Below are 20,233 nucleotides of genomic sequence, written 5' to 3'. Positions count from 1 at the left end.
CGGTTGGTCAACCAATTACCAATCCACCTGACTGTAGCAGTGTCCAGCCCACATTTTACTAGCGTTGCTTCAAGAAGATCATGGGGGACTTTATCAAAGTCTTGAACAGCATTTTAAACAGCAATACATTGGTTTGAGCACTGCCCTTCTACTTGCTCCCTTTTGGAGGCCTTGAGGTAGTGAGACCAGTGTGGTGTAGTGGTTAAGAATAGAGGAGTGGTAGTGTGGTTAAGAATAGGGGAGACTAATCTGGAGAACCAGGTTTGATTCCCCACTCCTGCACATGAAGCCTGCTGGGTGATCTTGGGCTAGTCACACTCAGCCCCACCTACCTCACTAGATGCCTGTTGTTGGGAGGGGACAGGAATTTGTAAGCTGCTTTGAGACTCTTTGGGCTACAGAAAAGGGGGGTATCAAAACTTCTCTTCTATTTAAGCATCAGTAGCAGAATAATAGAATCATAAAGTTGGAAGGGGCCATACGAACCATCTAGTCCAACCCAGAGACTCAAAAGAATGCTCAAGTCAAATGTGATCGATGGCAGAAAGTTTCTTTGCCACGTTTCCACCTTAAGGTACATACAGGGAGTTTGGGGAGGGGATGGATAGGCAGATTATAAAAGCTGCTAACCTATGAGTTACGGAAATCAAACAATGACTAATGCCCAAAAGTAGGTAGTAAGAATAAAGAGAAGGCACTTATGGCGCAAAAACAGAGAACTCCGTATATCTCATGCTATAAATTATAATATAGAACATGCAAAAACAGCAGAGCAAGGTGGTAATGCAATGAGCAATATCAAGTACAAACATAACGTGTGTCAACAATAAGAGCCAAAGTATGGAATGAATGCTATAAAATATTGTCGAAGGCTTTCACGGTCAGAGTTCATTGGTTCTTGTAGGTTATCCGAGCTGTGTAACCGTGGTCTTGGTATTTTCTTTCCTGACGTTTCACCAGCAGCTGTGGCAGGCATCTTCAGAGGAGTAACACTGAAGGACAGTGTCTCTCAGTGTCAAGTGTGTAGGAAGAGTAATATATAGTCAGAAAGGGGTTGGGTTTGAGCTGAATCATTGTCCTGCAAAAAGTATCAAAGGTAATGTGCTAATCATTGTCCTGTAAGTATCAAGTAAATGTGCTAATCATTGTCCTGTAAGTATCAAGTAAATGCGAGCTTTGAATTATCCAGCTTCCTATAACTCTCTCCTGCTATTTATACTTTATATTCAATTTTTTTGACTATGAATATTAGAACCATGATGTTATTACTACTTTTTATCCATTACTGGTTGTTCTATACCTGCACTTTTTTCATTTTTCTGTATGTCATTATACAGCTGTTTCTAATTTGTGTGTTTGCCTTTAAATACGGGAGGGCTACCGCCCTTCTGTAGATGATGTAGGATCACCATCCATTTGTATTTTGTGGCTATATGCCTTGACTCTTGGTATGTATGTTTTCATTGTTAATAGTTTTCTTTGGACCTCTGTATTGTACATTGTTTTACACAAATGCTTATACTTTATAGAACACATGTTCTCTGGAACGACGTGATTTCATCATGGAACTGCCAGATTTGAAAAAAGCCTTCTGCGAAATAGGATACCATACCGGAAACCTATAATTTTCTTGGCATTCTGGACTTTATAGCATTCATTCCATACTTTGGCTCTTATTGTTGACACATGTTATGTTTGTATTTGATATTGCTCATTGCATTACCACCTTGCTCTGCTGTTTTTGCATGTTTTATATTATAATTTATAGCATGATATATACGGAGCAGTTCTCTGTTTTTGCGCTGTAAGTGCCTTTTCTTTTTTCTTACAACCTATGAGTTACAGCTGGGGATGAGTCCAATGGCCCATTTAGGCCAGGGGGGAAGGTCTGATAAAAAAACATGCACATCCATTAGCAGGCAGTGCTTGTTGGGTAGCTTGGATTCTTGCATAGGTGATGACTGGGCCTCTTTCTTTCTTTCAGAAGCTCAAGTAGAGGAGATGGTTGGGGGATTCCAAGGGTTCTCTTTGGAAAAAGCGAAGAATGAAGACGCCAAAAGAAACTTCAGGGATGGAGATGGACCACAGAGGCAGCAGGGAAGCCACACAGCCAAGAGGAGAGATAAGCGCAATCTGTCTGAAGGAGGAGGCTTCCGTGAAATCCCAGTCCAAGAAGAAAGGTCAAGCAAAACAAGAAGGAACAAAGACTTTCATGCCAACTGGAGAATGCACTCCAGGGAGCATGAAAGTGAAAATGTGACCTTTGGAAAGACCTTCAGTAAGAACATGAATGTTATTTCCAAAAGGCAAATCCCCATAGGTCCATAGGAGATAAATTATATGCTTGGATGGAGTGTCGAAAGATATTTAATTGGAAATCAGCCCTTACTTCACATCAAAGAATTCACTCAGCTACGGAGCTGTGTAAATCATCAGACTACAAACCAAGCCTTTCTGTAGAAGCAGGTGTGAATGTCCCTTTAGAGGGTTTGTAGAGCAGGAAAAAGCCCCTTAAATGTTTTGCATGTGGATGGAACCTCATGGGAATATCAGACCACCTTGTGTAGGTGCTTAACAGGATTTCTCTTTTTATTCCAGCAGGGGATGATCAGTGGAATGATGGTGATGAGGAAGTGCATCAGCTTTTCCCAGATGAAGTGAGGCATGAAGATTTGAAAGGAAACTTCAGGAATCAAGGAGGTCCAAAGAGGCAGAAAGGAAGTCACATGGTCAAGAAGAGTGATAAACCCATTCCAGGCCAAGGGCAGGAGTTCTGTGAACTACTCCACATGGTGGAGGAAGCATATAAGTGCATGGATTGTGGAATGAATTTCTCAGATCAAACCCAGTATGTTATCCATTTGCAAATGCACAGTGGAAAGAAGACCCATCAATGCTTGGAATGTGGAAAGAGCTTCATTTGCGGAGCAGAGCTCCTTAGACATCAAGGAAAACATGCAGGAGACAAATCTTATAGCTTCTCAGACTGTGGCAAGAGCTTTTCACAGAAATCAGATCTTATTCAACACCACAGGATTAATGCAGGAGAGAAGACCTTGAGCTGCATGGATAGTGGATGGATGTTCTCTCATGGAAGGAGTAATGCACTTTTCCCAAAGCCTAGTATAATGGAGGCACATAAATGTTTGCGGTGTTGGAAGTATTTCAAATGCAGATCACATCTTCTTGTGCACCAAAGAACCCACACAGGGGAGAAACCTTTTGAATGCTCAGAGTGTGGAAAGAGATTCAGTCGAAGTGGCAATCTTCAAATACATGAAAGAATCCACACAGGGGAGAAACCGTTTGAATGCTCAGAGTGTGGAAAGAGATTCAGTCACAGTGGCAGTCTTCAGACCCATCAAAGAATCCACACAGGGGAGAAACCTTTTCAATGCTCAGAATGTGGAACCAGATTCAGTCACAGTGCCAGTCTTAAAAAGCATTTAAGAACCCACACAGGGGAGAAACCTTTTGAATGCTCAGAGTGTGGGAAGAGATTCAGTCAAAGAGACCGTCTTCAAACACATCAAAGAATCCACACAGGGGAAAAATCTTTTGAATGCTCAGAATGTGGAAAGAGATTTACTCAGAATGGCACTCTTAAAACACATCAAAGAATCCACACAGGGGAGAAATCTTTTGAATGCTCAGAGTGTGGAAAGAGATTCAATCACAATGCCAGTCTTCAGCATCATTTCAGAACCCACACAGGAGAGAAACCTTTTGAATGCTCAGAGTGTGGAAAGAGATTCAGTCGAAGTGGAAGTCTTCAAACACATAAAAAAATCCACACAGGGGAGAAATCTTTTGAATGCTCGGAGTGTGGAAAGAGATTTAGTCACAGTGCCATTCTTAAAAAGCATTTAAGGACCCACACAGGGGAGAAACCTTATGAATGCCCAGAGTGTGGAAAGAGATTCAATCGAAGTGGCAATCTTCAAACACATAAAAGAATCCACACAGGGGAGAAATCATTTGAATGCTCAGAGTGTGGAAAGAGATTCACTCAGAATGGCAGTCTTCAAATACATCAAAGAATCCACACAGGGGAGAAATCTTTTGAATGCTCAGAGTGTGGAAAGAGATTCAGTCGAAGTGGCAGTCTTCAAACACATCAAAGAATCCACACAGGGGAGAAATCTTTTGAATGCTCAGAGTGTGGAAAGAGATTCACTCAGAATGGTAATCTTCAAACACATCAAAGAATCCACACAGGGAGAAATCTTCTGAATGCACAGAGTTAAAAAAGATATTCAGTCACAACTCCAGTCTTAAAAAAAAATTTAAGTATCCACACAGGGAGAAACCTTTTATGCTCAGAGTGTGGAAAGTGATTCAGTTGAAGTGGCAGTCTTCAAACACATCAAGGAATCCACATGGGAGAAATCTTTTAAATGCTTAGAGTGTCATAAGAGATTCAGTCACTGCACAAGTATTAAAAAGCATTTAAGAACCCACACAGGTGAGAAACCTTTTGAATGCTCAAAATTTGGAAAGATATTCAGTCCAAACGCATGAAGCTGCCTTATACTGAATCAGACCCTTGGTCCATCAAAGTCAGTACTGTCTACCTTGACCAGCAGCTGCTCTTCAGGGTCTCAGAGGTCTTTCACATCACCTTCTTGCCTAGTCCCTTTAACTGGAGATGCCAGGGATTGAACCTGGGACCTTCTGCATGCCAAGCAGATGCTCTACTACTGAGCCACAGAGTAGGAATCTTCAAAGACATCGAAGAACCCACACAGAGTAGAAAGCTTTTGAATGCTCAAAGTGTGGAAAGCGATTCAGTTGCAGTGGTGATCTTGAACAGTATCAAAGAACCCAATACAGGGGAGAAACTTTTTAAATACTCAAGAATGTGGAAAGAGATTCAGGCAGAGTGGCAATATGGCACGGCATCTAAGAACCTACACATAGGAAAAGCTTTCTTGAATGCTCAGTGTAAGACCCCTGATTTCTCATAGTTGAGACACCCCAATTTCATCCCCAATCTTCTCTTATTTGTTTTGAAGGCCGAAAGTTCAAAAGAGGTATCTTTGGGATAAGTTTGAGAGAGTGCCTTTGCTTGTAATGTCCAGAGCACTTTCCATCACACTGCCATGATTTCACTAGGGCTGTTACATACCCCCCCCCCCAGGTGCCTCTCATCAAAGCAATACCGGACCATTTCAAGTTAATGGATAATTATCTCTGAGCCATCAAGGCAGCCAACCTACCATTGAATCAGGCACACCCACTACTTTGAAAACTTCCCCACCTTGGAATGTTGGGTGTCATTTCCGACACCGCTAAATTTTGAGGGCAGTTACTTCAAACTGCCCAGTCAAATCCATCTTAATTTCTTGAACCAATCATGACCATATGAAAGTCCAGTCCCATACCAAACCATGGGATGTTTCTCTATCAAAGGAAGAGCTTGGGTCTCTCGTTGGATTAATTTTCCACTGTACTCTCTGCAGTTCTCAGGCTCTGGCTCACCTTGGTTTTGGTAATATTTGGCCTCTCATCCTTATCCTTGCTTCTTACTCCCTTTTCCCCATTCTTAGTTTTGTGTTCGTGTGTGCATGTCGTAGGACTTAGGGAATCAGTTGTCAGGTGCTTAGTGTAGGTTCTTTACAATTATACTCCTTTTTATTCTATTTCGTATCTAATAAAATTACAACTTATAATAACTTTCTCTTGCTTTTGGGCACCCCTACAAAGATATACCCTGGTGTTTATAGACTATAATCTCCTGTATTATTCCTTTTTGGAACCCTCTTAAAGCTAATTTCCCCATTTCTGGGTCGAGTCTGGGGTAACACTCAAAATTTGCTCTTTTAAAGTCCAACCTATATGTCTGACTACATACAGGTTTTCCTTTCCCCAAGATTGTAAATTCCAAGAGTACATAGTCACCCTACCCAGGATGCCTACTACTTTAACCTCATCGACCAGTTCTTCCCTGTTGGTGAGAATTAAGTCTTAAGATAGCAGACCCCCTTGTTTCCCTGGAATAGGAAGTCATCAAGACAAGTCAGGAATTTATTGGATCTTGCATTTTTAGCAACGTTGGACTTCCAACAGATATACGGGTAATTAAAATGTCCCATGACCACCATGTCCCGTCTCTTTGAAAACTTTGTGATCTGGTCTAGGAGCGTCCCATCCAAGTCCTCTGCCTGGTTTGGTGGTCGATAGCAGACCCCCACCATAATATAATGATTATTTCTTATTCCTTTTATATTTACCCATAGAGTCTCAACTGCACTACCATGCTCAGATTTCTCCAACAAATATATCATAGAATCATAGAGTTGGAAGGGGCCATACAGGCCATCTAGTCCAACCCCCTGCTCAGTGCAGGATCAACCTAGAGCATCCCTGACTAGTGTTTGTCTAGCATCTGCTTAAAGACATGCAAGGAGGGGGAGCTCACCACTTTCCTAGGTAGCTGATTCCATTGTTGAACAACTCTTACTGTAATTTTTTTCCCTAATATCCAGCAAGTACCTTTCTGCCCTCAATTTAAACCCATTATTACAAGTCCTATCCTCTGCTGCCAACAGGAACAGCTCCCTCCCCTCCTCTAAATGAAAGCCCTTCAGATAGTTAAAGAGAGCAATCATGTCCCCCCTCAACCTCCTCTTCTCCAGTCTAAATGTTCCCAACTCCCTCAGCCTTTCTCATAGGACTTGGTCTCCAGGCCCCTGATTATCCTCGTCGCTCTCCTCTGCTCCAACTCGATTCTGTCCACATCTTTTTTGAAGTGAGGCCTCCAGAACTGCACCCAATACTCCAGGTGCGGTTGGACCAATACAATGTACAGCGGAACTATGACATCTTGTGATTTGGATGTTATGTCTCGGTTGATGCACCCTAATATCGCATTAACCTTTTTTGTCACTGCATCCCACTGGCTGCTCATATTTAACTTATGGTCCACCCATACCCCAAGATCTTGTTCACACACAGTGCTACCCAGAAGTGTATCCCCATTCCAGTATGCGTGTCCCTCATTTTTGTTACCCAGATGTAGAACTCGGCACTTATCCTTGTTGAATTGCATCTTGTTCATATCCGCCCAGTGTGTGTTCAGATCTCATTGAATTCTATCTTTATCTTCTGGTGTGTTTGTTGCTCCTGTGAATTTGGTGTCATCTGCAAATTTAATGAGTAGTCCCTCCACACCCTCATCGAGATCATTTATAAAAATATTGAAAAGTACTGGGCCCAGAACCAAACCCTGTGGCACCCCACTGGACACCTCTCGCCATTCAGATGAAATGCCATTGACAACTACTCTTTGAATACGGTTCTCCAACCAATTCCCAATCCACATAACTATTCTAAAGTCCAGTCCACAGTCAGTTAGTTTACCCATCAGAACATCATGGGGAAACTTGTTAAAAGTCTTACTGAAATCCAGGTAAACAACATCAACCACATTCCCTCCATCCAGTAAGCTTCTCATTTGATCAAAGAAGGAAACCCAATTGGTCTGGCAGGACCTGTTGGGGACAAATCCATGCTGACTTCCCCAGATCACCAAGTTGTCCTTCAGATGCTCGCAGGTTGATCTCTTTAATGTCTGCTCCGGTATCTTCCCTGAGATAGAGGTCAAACTGACTGGCCTGTAGTTTCCTAGGTCGTCCCTCCTCTTTTCAAAGTAGGCATGACATTCGTCCTCCTCCAGTCTTATGGCACATCTCCCATCCTCCAAGAGGTCTGGAAGATACACATGAACACACTGAATCAGACCCTTGGTCAAAGTCAATATTGTCTACTCAGATCAGCAGCGGCTCTCCAGGGTCCTCTGCTCTCGAGGTCAGAGGTCTTTCACATCACCTACTTGCCCAATCCCTTTAACTGGAGATGCCGGGGATTGAACCTGGGACCTTTTGCATGCCAAGGAGATGCTCTACCACTGAGCCAGGGCCCCTTCCCATGATGGACACAGTCTTTGCAAGCTCCCTAGAAAGTTCTTTGAGCACTCTTGGGTGCACACCATCCGGCCCAGGGGACTTGTACTCACCCAATGCAGCCAAATGCTTTTCAGCTACCTCTCTGTTCATGTCAACCAGCAGCCTGGATGCCGTGCATTGCCTATTATCTCTAGATGAGCTTGTTCTCTTTTTCAGGGGAAAAACTGAGGCAAAATAGGCAATGAGCCTTTCTGCTTTCTCTCTGTCCTCTGACTCTCCATTTTCACCTAATAGTAGACCTATGGCCTCTTTTCCCTTGCTTTTGCTCCTTACATATCTAAAGAAATTTTCTTGTTGTAGCATGCCTCCCTGGCCAGCCTCAGCTCACTTTGGCCTCTCTGATGGCTGACCTACAGTGCCTAGCAACCCGCAGATACTCTTCTTTAGAGGTATGTCCTTGCCTCCATTTCTTGAACATTTCCTTTTTCTCCCTTAGCTCATCATGGAGTTCTCTGTTGATCCACATTGGCTTCTTGGATCCCCTACCATGTTTCCTTCTTGTTGGAATAGTGAGGGCTTGAGGTTGCAAGAGCTCATGTTTTAGGAGAGCCCACCCTTCACTTGCTCCTTTCCCTTCCAGCAGTCTTGCACATGGAATAATTCTCAACAGGCCTCTGAGTTTATTCAAATCTGCCCTACCAAAATCTTACAGACGTGTGTGGCTATGAACCTCCTTGGTCCCCCACAACAAAACTAATTCTAGGAGGACATGATCACTTCCCCCTAATATCCCCACCACCTTCACCTCATCTACCATCTCTTGCCTGTTGGTCAATATTAAATAAAATATGGCTGAGCCCCTCGTAGCTACCTTCACAATTTGATGAAGGAGGTTTTCCGCCAGGCAGGTGAGGAACTTGTGTAACGATGGTCGCTTTGCAGAGTTTGTCTCCCAGCACACATCAATGAAATTGAAATCACCCATCACTACCAGCTCTTGTTGTTTGGATACTCTGTCAAGCTGCTCACGGAGGGCAGCATCCACCTCCTCACCCTGGCCGGACGTCTGTAGCACACTCCAACCACAATACTATTTGTCCTTCTCTTATCCTCACCCAGATACTGTCCACTGGGCTGTCTCCCTCTTCTTCTAGTATTTCTTGACAAGCAATCCCTCTCCTCACATACAGCGCCACTCCGCCACCTCTTTGACATTTTCAGTTCTTGGAACAACTCATATCCATCCACTACTACATTCCGGTCATGGGAAACTTGGTCCCACCAAGTTTCTGCAGTGCACACTAAATCTTATCCCTCTGACTGCATTAGAACCTCAAGCTCTTCTTATTGGCCAAGCTTTGGGCATTGGTACATAGACCCCTGAAGCCCTGCACCTTTGTCTTTGTTTGACCCGTCCCTCCCAGGTGGGCCTCTGCTGTTTGCTCCCCCTCATTTAAATCCCTACATTGATCGTCTCCATTAGATCATGGTTGCATTAGAAATTTGAGACACTAATATTCATTCAGTGCCTACGTAAAAACCCAGTGGTTTTATGGCTATTTTAATTGTGACTTTAATTTGCTATCTTATAGTATGTATTTTATATTTACTTTTGCCTTAAAGCGCTGAATGTTTCTTTCCCTGTTGCCTCTCAATTAATATGGTGGATGGTGGTTTCTTTCTATGCCAAGCAGCCAAGATGGTAATCAGGGGCATCATCCTCTGGTGGTCCCAGCCCTATCTGGCTGATGGGTTCCAGAAGTGGGGCTAGGGGACCCCGCTTGACACTTGCCATAGTATACCAAAGGGCTCTCGCTTGTCCTCTTTGGCTTCTGGAATGTTCTGGTGAACTTTGAGAGTCCAAGTGGTGTCACTGCTGGCATCTGTGTTCAGGCCTCAAATGTGAGGCTCTTTGAAGCATTGGATGGGATCTCTTTCCTGTGTCCTTTCCTTTCTTCAAACAGGAGCCTACCCCAAAGCTGGAAGAAAGACTAAGCCACTATTTTCTATGCCCATCAAGTAAACTTTCCTTTGGACTGCACTGTTCAAGAAGGTTAACAGAGATGTGGAGAGAGAAAATTTTACAGTACTTAAATTTCCTGCTAAAGCATTTCCACTTCTAAAGAGTTCTTGTTTCCTAAAATTAATAGCGAATGGGTGCCTTTGCCAATACAATATTTAGTCTGTTTTGCAGTTTTGCAATTGTAATGAATGCTGTTCTTGTAAGAAGTTGTTTGCCATTTGGGGGCTGTACGGCAACCACAAGTAACAGTGCTGAGACATTCCTGCCTTAGTTAATGTGTTCACTTCTGTTGTCTGGATAGCTTAGAGCAAAGTTCCCCCTCCTTTTTGAGCCTGGGGGAATCTTTGGGAATTAAAAATAAGAACATAAGAAAGGCCATGCTGGATCAGACCAAGGTCCATCAAGTCCAGCAGTCTGTTCACACAGTGGCCAACCAGGTGCCTTCAGGAAGCCCACAAACTAGATGACTGCAGCAACATCCTGCCTGTTTCACAGCACCTAATATAATAGGCATGGTTCTCTGATCCTGATTCGGACATAGCATGCTGGGTGTGACTCCAAAATGGCTGCTGCAGGAGGCAAAGCCAAAGACCAGAGGAAGTGCAAGTGGAAGGGAGAAGAGGGATAAATACACTGGGAAGAGGAGTGGGAGAGAATAAATATTGGTGGCAGCTACCTCTCAAACAACTTTATTTTAGTATGCACAGCCACATGAAGAGTGTCTTGCCATCTCCACTAAGCAACCACAGCCAAACCTTAAACATCTGGATTAGAAAGCAGGTTTTCTTGGCCAGGTTGGAGCTTAAAATACTCATGTAATGTTTCCCTTCCCTCTCTATCCACAAGAGCTAATCAGGGGTTAAGAAGCAGACAGCAATGCGGTTCCTAGAGAGGATACAAAAAGGAGGAGAGAAATGCTCAAGTCCTCCAGCTTCCTCCTTTTGGGATCCAGCTTTGTTTGCAGGAGTGCTGGAGGATGTAGGCTCGAGAAGCTGGGGGATCCTGGAGGGGTTTAGAGTGGCAGGGTGGGGAAGGGGGCAAAGTCCCCTATGCTGGGCAGCCTTGGCCATAATTAGGACATATAGAATAAAACTGATGCTATCCTACTGCTCATATACAAATCTATGGTGAGACCAATCTTACAGTGTTCTGTACAGTTCTGGTCGCTTCTAGGACTGTGTATTTTTTTGGGTAAATTTCAGGTTTGGGTTAAATGGGCCTGATTTTTTTTCCAAGTGACCTGAAATAAGCTGAATACCCATACCATTAAATGGGTATCTCCGCTTTCTTCTAGGCTTCCTGAAAAAATGCAGGTCCATTATAGTCATTGGGATTTTTTTTTTCAAAGCTCCTGTGGGGGCATTTTTCTAGGTAGAGTTACCAAATTTTTTAAGGTAGCTGCAAGGGACTCTCCTTGCAAGAACCCCAAAGTTTGGAACAGGGGGTCCAATTTTATGAGAGCCCAAAGGGTGGCCCCATCCTCCTTAGGAAACCTCTGCAAACTTCCCATAGACTATACTGTCCGTTTTCTCATCTGAGAATATGAGTTGGAAAGCCAACTTTCCTATGGTGTGCAGGTTACTTACATTCAGTGAAATGTCTTTTCTGAGCTCTTGGGGGGGGGGCAGCAAATTTGCTGATGACTCTCCTCAGAGTAAACCTCCAAGTTTGGTGGAGTTTGATTCAGGGGGCTGCAAATTTGGTTCCTCTGCCTAAAAAAATCAGCATACCCACATTCCACTGGAGGAAAAAAAACACAGCCTTTTTTTGTCTTCAGTGGAAAAGCAGAGGGGCATGCCTGTGAGCAAGCACAGGCCAATGCTTTCCTCCCCAAGAATCAACACAAGAACCAGACAACCCAATCCAGAAGCACAACAAACCATTCCAGACAAGCCAGAAGCACAACAAACCACATAGAAAAGTGTAACAGAACCAATTCTTACCCCTCCCCTCAAAACCTTAAACACACCCCAACAAAATAAAAACTGGGGGCACTTTTGACCTTCCCAAACAAAATCAGAACAGGATGAAGGCCAAACGCCAACACCTAGGCATGCTCTGGCAGTACAACCTCGTGTCCTCCTTTGATTGAGTGCCGAGCTTACTGGATCGAGGGAATGCTGTTGATGCTGTTTACCTGGATTTCAGTAAAACCTTTGACAGGGTTCCCCATGATCTGATGGGTAAACTAGAGGATTGTGGACTGGACTCTAGGATGATTAGGTGGGTAGGGAACTAGTTGGAGAACCGCACTCAAAAGAGTAGGTGTCAACGGCATTTCATCTGGAGGGAGGTGTCCAGTGGGGTGCCACAAGGCTTGGTTCTGTGCCTGGTACTTTTCAATAATTTTATAAATGATCTGGGTGAGGGGGTGGAGGGACTACTCATTAAATTTGCAGATGACATCAAATTGGGAGGAGCAGCAAACATACCAGAAGATAGAGATAGAATGCAATGAGATCTGAAAGTTTTGAAATTTGACCAATTACAGGGACATTTTGAGGCCATATGAAATGGGTATTAGAGCATATTCTAAAGTCAATATTAAGCACTTCAACCCATTAGCTTATGATTCGATCACTGAAAAACTCCATCGATTTTGTTGCCAGCTCAAGGTCAACTCAGCCTTCCATCATTCCGAGGTCAGTAAAATGAGTACCCAACTTGCTGGAGGTAAAGGGGAGATGACTGGGGAAGGCACTGGCAAGCCACCCCATAAACCTGCCTAGTAAACGTCGGGATGTGACGTCATCCCATGGGTCAGGAATGACCCGGTCCTTGCCCAGGGGACCTTTACCTTCCCCCCCTTTTTTTAAAGTTGCTTCAGGGGGCCCGTCCAGGATTAGGGGCCCTGAAGCTTACATTTCATTAGTTTCACAACTGATCCACCTCTGGGGGAGGGTGCAGAAGAGAGATGCTGCAGTTCTCCAGGAGGATGGAAAAGGCGCCTCCTGATGTCCTGGCAGCAGAAGGCAAATTGTATTCTTGTAAACCCCTGTGAGTCTGCCTGGGCATGCAGTTCTATCGGGTGAGCTTGTATACAAGCTGCTAAAAGTGTTTTTGACCAGTGCTGTAAACAGGTTTCAAATCTGTTTTTTTGTTTTTGTTTTGCAAAGCAACTACTTTGGGGGGAGCTATTAAAAACCCTGAAAAGATAAATATTATGAATTAGACCCAACTGCTTGCCATCCTGATAGCTCTATGTACTCGCAATACTTTGGGGGGCGGGTGGGCCTCTGTCCTCGAGCTCTCTGCGGAGTAGCCCCCAAAGTGGAGTTGGGCCATATTTTTCTCCTAGAATAACTGTTTTCAGCGCAGTTGCTTCCTCCGGATCTTCCTCCGCTGCTGCTTCTAGAATATTATGCCAGGATACGTCACGCTCAAGAAGACCTCTTCCTTTGCAGCGTGGCTGAAGGTCTGTAGCGTCTCGGCTCTATTTCCACCAGCCTCCAAATCAGACCATCTTTGCCTGGGTCTAACGTGGGGGGGGGGGGAGGGAGCTTCCCATTGTTGGAGAAAATATAGCCCCAAAGCAGAAAGGGGCCTCCTGCCAGCTCCCCCCCCCCTCGTCCTTGGGGGCTCCCACGAAGCCCAGTGAATCTGAGCCAGGGAACAGGGGGGCTGGAGCCTGCTTGGGGAAAGGCTTCCAGTGGGGCGGGGGGGGGGTCTCCAGCTTCCCCAGATGTTCCCCCAAACGTTTCCGGCCTCCACAAGCAATCAAGCCAAGCCAAGCCAAGCCAATGCAGAGTGGGGGGGGCGGGGCTCCCTCTGCCGGCTGCCTCCGCCCCGCAGAAACCGAGGCCAGCGAGTCCCGACGTCCTAGAGGGGCCGCCGGGGAAGCCCATCTTCCTGCCCGCCCTGCGTACGTGGGAAAGGGCCCTTTGCGGTTCTCGCCCGTGCGGCACCGGCAGCTCCTTCCGAGTAAGTCCAGGGGGGATCCGAGGATGGGTAGGAAGTGGGGACGCGAGGCTGGGGGGTGTGGGGCGGGAGGGAAAGGCCAGGGAGGGCAGAGGCGGGTCCCGATCCGAGAGAGCCCCCTCCGAAGAGCCTCGGGGGCCGCTCCGTCTTGCGCCCCTCTTCAAAACATCAGGAAGGCCCTGCTGGGTCAGACCCAGGAGGCCCATCAAGGCCAGCAGTGGCCAACCAGGGGCTCCCAGGAAGCCCCCAAACAAGATGACTGCAGCAGCACCATCCTGGCTCTCCCCCCCCACCCTTCCTCTGCAAAAAGCTGGTGGGGGGAGATGCAGCCCCTTCCCTGCATCGCGAGTGATCCAGATTTGCTGGGTGGGTGGGAGGAAGGGGGCGGGGGGTGTCTGGGTGGGCCCTCTGATGGGGGGTGGGGGCTGCGAGTCAAGGAAAGGCCGGGTGAAGAGGGAGCTGGATTGGGGGGGGGGGTTGAGTCAGACCCCCGGCAGAGGGGCTGCTTCGAGAGGGGAGGGGGGAGGAATCAGGGACTCCCTGTCATTCCACGTGTTTGGGAATGAGGCACATTCAGACGGGGCGGAGGCTGCAGAGAAGGTGAATTCCTGCAGGAGGGCGACGCCCCGAGCAGAGAGCTCCCCGGGACCAGAGGAGGCTCTATGGAGGAGGAGGAGGGCACGGATTCCTCCCTCCGGTACCAACAAAATTCCCATTCATCCCCTGCACGGGAGATGTTGGAATGTTTCAATCTTTGACCCCATTGAAACAAAAACCAGTTTATTTCCTGGCTCGGGTGGTGGGAGGACAGGATGCCCCAGAATAGTTTAAGGGGGAGAGTCCGCAGTCCTGGAAAGGCACACGATGCATGATTTTGGGTGCTGCCTATTAGATCTACAGAATAACAGTGGATTTCTTTTGTAAAACTCATATGATTTCATGAAAATCCATTTAAATTAATCTAGGCCTGACTTTTACCCAGTCTCCTTTTGCACTCAACTTCTACTGAGGTGTGACATTTTTCAATGGGTGGGGGGGTGGGGGTTCTAAGTATGCAGAAGAGTTCCAGAATTGAAAGAAAAAGAAACCTCCTCTGATTCCATCCCAAACCACTCAACAGTGTGTCACAGGCTTTGACATATTAGCACACATGAACGGAAGTATTAGTGTTGTACATATGCAGAAATATTCAATGTAAAACCAAGCTATACATACAAACTACAGGTTATACAGCAAAGGTTTCCATTTCCTTTCAAAGGACAAGAAAGCCTGAATATTCTTTGCCAGAGGCTTGAGTTTCAAAAATCACTCTGTCAGAGATTACACTATAAGTGCAGGATTCCCAGCTGTACTTTTTTCCCTTATCCGTGACATTCTAAATGGTTAAAAGGATGATGGCTTTCTAGCACCCACATTCCTTAGGCTACAGAACTCGGCACTTATTTCCTGTCTCTCCAATGACTTCAAGTGCTGAACTGTTCTCCACCCTCTGTATTCCAGTTAGCTAACTAAAAATGCAATGATGTAATGGTAATGTAATGGTGTAACATTAACAATATATTGTATTTTAAGATTTAAACATGAACATGTGATGCTAGAAATTAATGAATGGGTTCCATCTCAATGTATTTTGCTCAAGATGAAAATGATGATAAAATTGATTATATAGAGCAATAGCCAGACTCAAAACTGACTTATTATAGTTTAGCAAAATAGCCTGGTGGAAAAGGAAGTCCTTATTTGGTAATACAATGGGAGGCCACTGAGCATGTGCAGTAAAACTACCGGCTGCTCGTTTTCAATGGCAACAGCCCATTTTCAAGTTTTAGTTCATTGAAGGTGGCTCAAACCTGAAGGTGGCTCAGTATAAATATAGGCACAGAAGGGCTAGAATTTCAGACCTCTCTCAGAGGGTAGTTTCAGAGGTGGGACATTATGGTATATATCATAGAGTCTAGAAGAAACTGAAGTCCTTTCAAGGCTCTATCCCCAAAACGGGCTGAATCACAAAGGAGTAATAGCGAGAGCTATAGCTGGGACATTGTTTAGAGAAACAGGGAAGATGTTACAGGAACACCGATTTTCAGTGCAGTCCTAAAACCACTTTCCTGGGAGTAAGCTCTATTTAATAGGATTGTGGGTAGACCTGCTTTGGATTGCCTATGGTGAGCTTGTTTTCTTCTCCCCCTTCCCACTCCACCATGCCATTCTCTGAGATGGCTGAACTGTATGGGATACACCAGGTGTGCAACTCTGTGCAGAGTTACTCCACAGCAGCCCCGTTGAGCTCCTCGGGCATCTCTGATGGCAGCCTGGCTGAAGTCCAGTCTGTCTGTCCGGGTGCTTCTCCTTATGGGAATGACAGGAAGCTTTTCAAAAATTGTCTTCAGCACTGAAACGGTTAAAGTGACAGGAGTGGTTTGCTAGAGAGGCCAAGCAAGTAGTGGGGGAGACAGAAGGGTTTGCTTCTGCATTGCCAAAGAACTGGAAGGGATTCAGATGTGCATATTTATTTATTTTGTTTTATACCCCACCCTCCCCCACAAGAAGAAATTCCATAACAAATAGATATAGTAAAATCACACCACTTAAAATCCACAAATGAAATCCATAACTTCCAGCCCCATAAAACACCCATAAAATAGAATAAACAAGTGGCGCTCATTTGGGGGCATAGGGCCACTGCAAGGCCTGCAAACAGCCAGCATCCCCACCACACCTTGGACTGATAGTCGATATAAAACACAGGTGTGGGGAGTTAGGGAGGCCAGCACAGATGGAAAGCCGTGGTTGTCCTCAACCATAGGCGTGGTGGAATAACTGTTTTGCAGGACTTGCGGAAAGCGCCAAGATTCCACAGGGTCGCTTCAAAGGGAGTTCCACCAGGCCGGGGCTAGGCCAAAAAAGCCCTAGCCAGGTCAAGGATAGCCTATTGCTCTTTGGGCTGGGTAACACCAAAAGATTACTATCTGAAGAACATAATGTTCTCTGGGGGGTGTTACCAGGAGAGGTGGTCCCACAGGTACGAAGGTCTCAGGCCATATAAGGCTTTAAAGGTCAAAAACAGTGCTTTGAATCTGATCTGGTGTTCCAGGTAGAGCCAGTACTGTTGGCGGAGCACTTGCTGGATATGCTCACTCAGCCAGGCCTCAGTAAGGAGCCTCGCTGTGGCATTTTGTATTGCATGCCATCAAGAGCTGGGAGGCAGCACCCCACCCCACAGCTGCCCCAACCAAGCTGTGGGACCTGCGTCTTCGTTGGATTTAGTTTCAGTCGGCATTTCCTCAACCAGTAAAGCTGGGTGTCAGCAGCATACTGCTGATGCCTCAGCCCGAAACCCCTGACAAGCTGGGCAAGGGGGTGCATATAGATGTTAAATAACATGGGAGGAAGGATCGCACCTTGTGGAACCACACATACCAAAGAGTGCTGCTGTGATACCTCCTCCCCTAGAGCCACCCTCTGTCCCTGACTTGGAGAAAGTGCAGCCCTTTAAAGGCTGTACCCCAGATTCCAGTGTTGCCAAGGTGGTGATCTAAGAGATTGTGGTCGGCTATGTATAAAGCTGCTGACAGATCTAATGAGTATCAGCAGCCCCAGCCTACCTTAATCCAGCTGCCGGCGGAGATCATTTATAAGGGCGACCAGAGCCGTCTCTGCCCCATGGCCTGGGTGGAAACCCAACTGGAAGGAGTCCAGTGCTGATGTCTCATCCAGGAAGGCCTGTAACTGTTCAGCTGCCAGTCTCTAAACTACTTTACCAGAGAGCCGGTGTGGTGGAGTGGTTAAGAGCAGTGGTTTGGAGCGGTGGAATCTAACCTGGAGAACCAGGTTTGATTCCCCATTCCTCCACATTAGCGACGGACTCTAATTTGGCGAACTGGGTTGGTTTCCCCCACTCCTACACATGAAGCCAGCTGGGTGACCTTGGGCTAGTCACAGCTCTCTTAGAGCTCTCTCAGCCCCACCTACCTGACAGGGTGTCTGTTGTAGGGAGGGGAAGGGAAGGTGATTGGTAGAGAAAGTTGGCATATAAAAACCAACTGTTCTTCCTCTTCCTCCTCCCCCCCCCCCCAAGTATGAAAGATGCAATACCGGGCAGTAGTTTGAAAGATCCCTTTGATCTAACAGTGGTGTTTTTTAAAGAGCGAACTAGGGGACAGGTTGACAGTCCCTCCCAGGGGAGCCTGCACCGCATCTCTCAGCCCCACCTACCTAACAGGATGTCTGTTGTAGGGAGAACAATGCCCACCCCCCCGGCCCATTGTCCAAAACTGGTGAAGAACCGAAAAACCTGGGGAAGCAGGGCTCTTTCTGGGCCACAGTCTCACCCTCTTGCACCCGGGCCTTGGTCATGCAGGACAGGTCCACACCCTGCCAAGTAAAATAACTCTGCAGGGGGGTGGTCTTATTGCTAATGGACTTGGCTGTGCACAACAGCAGTGTCGGAGACGGGTTGTTCCTAGCCTGCCTATTATCGTACCTCCGGATGGGATGCAGATTGGAAGGAGTTCAAGCATAGCCCTATCCCTAAGTGCTCCCTTATACCACCTACTCCCAACTGCTATTCTTCCCACGCCCCCCAATGACTGGGATCACCAACCCATTCCTGGCCTCCCAAGTTGGAACAACTGGCTGCATCGGACCTGTGCTGGTCACTCACCAGCCAACGAACACTACAAAATTCCTAACCTTCTGTAAAACCGAAGGTAATACAATAATAACAACAAAGAACCCCCCCTCAACCATATTAAACACTAGCAATTAGGATTTTGATGATGCTAGAGAAAATTTATTGGGGTAAATAAATAATCCAAGAGACCCCCAGCAACAGAAGCAAGTCCTAAAACTCATCCAGGAATATCAGTCCTTGGATGTTTCGGAGGCTGTTAGAGGCCTCGTTCTTCTTTGGCCAGAAGAGAGCTACCTGCAGGATAACTGGGGCAGCCTCTCGGTATGGGGCGTTAACTTCCAAATTCACAGGAGCCACCTCAAAACAGTAGGAGCTCCTACAAGGAACTGGATACTGGAAGGTTTACTTCAAAGTAAGCCATGGGGGGGGGGTTGGACTGTGGAAGGGAAGAAGGCAGGGATCATTCTCGCCTATGGATGCCAGAGGGCGCTGAGGTTTGGGTGAGAGAAGCAGGAGCCTTTTGCCAGGCAAGAGAGGTACAACCCCCCCCCCAGGCCACACAAGAGGGAGAAACACAAAGGGCACAGTCACAGGAGGCATCGGTTCCGGTCCCATAAGGACTTTAGCTGCTGCTTCTCCCCATCTACCATCTCCCTGATGTAGTGTTGGCAATGTCCAGGTTGGGCCTGGAGGTCGCCTGGAATTACAGTGGATTAGTTTGCATGCAGAAAATGGCTCCTTTGGGAGGTGGACTCTATGCCATTATCTCCTGCCCTCCCCAGGCTCCACCCCAAATGTCCTGTACTTTCCCAACCTGGAGTTGGCAACCTTGTGCATTCAGCAGGGTTCCTTGCCTCCCCCCCAGCTCCTATTCATCCCAGCAGCTCTTGTGCCCTGACCTGGAGAGGCTTCAGGAACTCAACTGAGCCCCATTCCATGCACAAGTCACACGCCTGACTCAATCCCACTCTGTGCCAGTGTCAAATTTACACTTGCCCTACTCTAGCAGGAGACCACTGTGGCTCTGGGTGGGCATCTCTACTGATATGCTTAGTGGCCAGCCGAAGCCCCTAGGACAGATTGGCCCAAAGTAATCAGAGGAAAGCTTGTAACATCTTTAGACAGGCAGAAATGGTTAATGTTCCCAAGGAAACAACAGGCATATCTAAAAAAGCTTGGTATGTAGTGTAGCCATACACTATTACAAACCACGAGAAATACTTTTGTGCTGATCCACCAGGTATCTCTTTTTTTTTTTGTCTCTCCGCTCCCATAGGAAAATCTATAGCCAAGTGAGTGAAGGCATCTTCTCACAGTCGGAGTCGACCCACTAGGAGAGGAAGGAGATGGATGAGCAGGACCCAAAAGAGCAGGATCCGGAAGGAGTCAGACCAGGCAAGAGAGCAAGGAAAGGGCCCCATCCCATCCAAGTTGGGAGTGGTATTGAATTCTGGGACCAGGAATCCATGAACTCAGAAGTAATTTGCCAACGCTTCCGGCAGTTCAGCTATTGTGAGTCCAATGGGCCGCGAGAGGTTTGCAGCCAGCTCCATGGACTTTGCAACTACTGGCTGAAGCCAGAGAGAAACACCAAGAAGCAGATCCTGGACCTGGTGATCCTGGAACAGTTCCTGACTATCCTGCCCCAGGAAATGCAGCGCTGGGTCCGAGGATGCAGGCCGGAAACCAGTTCCCAGGCAGTGGCCCTGGCCGAAGGTTTCCTCCTGAGTCTGGCAGAGGAGAAGAGGCAGG

The 20,233-nt window shown here is 46.5% G+C and overlaps 1 protein-coding gene across 1 annotated transcript; it reads left to right on the top strand.

Annotated features, from left to right (window-relative positions):
• Window positions 1–3,521: 3,521 nt before the first annotated feature.
• LOC130473576 (gastrula zinc finger protein XlCGF7.1-like) lies at window positions 3,522–19,777 on the top strand (the record flags this gene model as incomplete). Its single annotated transcript, XM_056845166.1, has 4 exons — window positions 3,522–4,185; window positions 13,286–13,345; window positions 13,723–13,851; window positions 19,758–19,777. Coding segments are annotated over 4 exons (873 nt in total), but the record flags the coding sequence as incomplete, so codon positions are not given.
• Window positions 19,778–20,233: the final 456 nt, after the last annotated feature.

The sequence above is a fragment of the Euleptes europaea genome, chromosome 1 (assembly GCF_029931775.1).
Source record: "Euleptes europaea isolate rEulEur1 chromosome 1, rEulEur1.hap1, whole genome shotgun sequence".
Lineage (NCBI taxonomy): Eukaryota > Metazoa > Chordata > Lepidosauria > Squamata > Sphaerodactylidae > Euleptes > Euleptes europaea.
The sequence above is the reverse complement of the archived record's forward strand: the minus strand, read 5'-3'. Positions and strand labels throughout refer to the sequence as shown.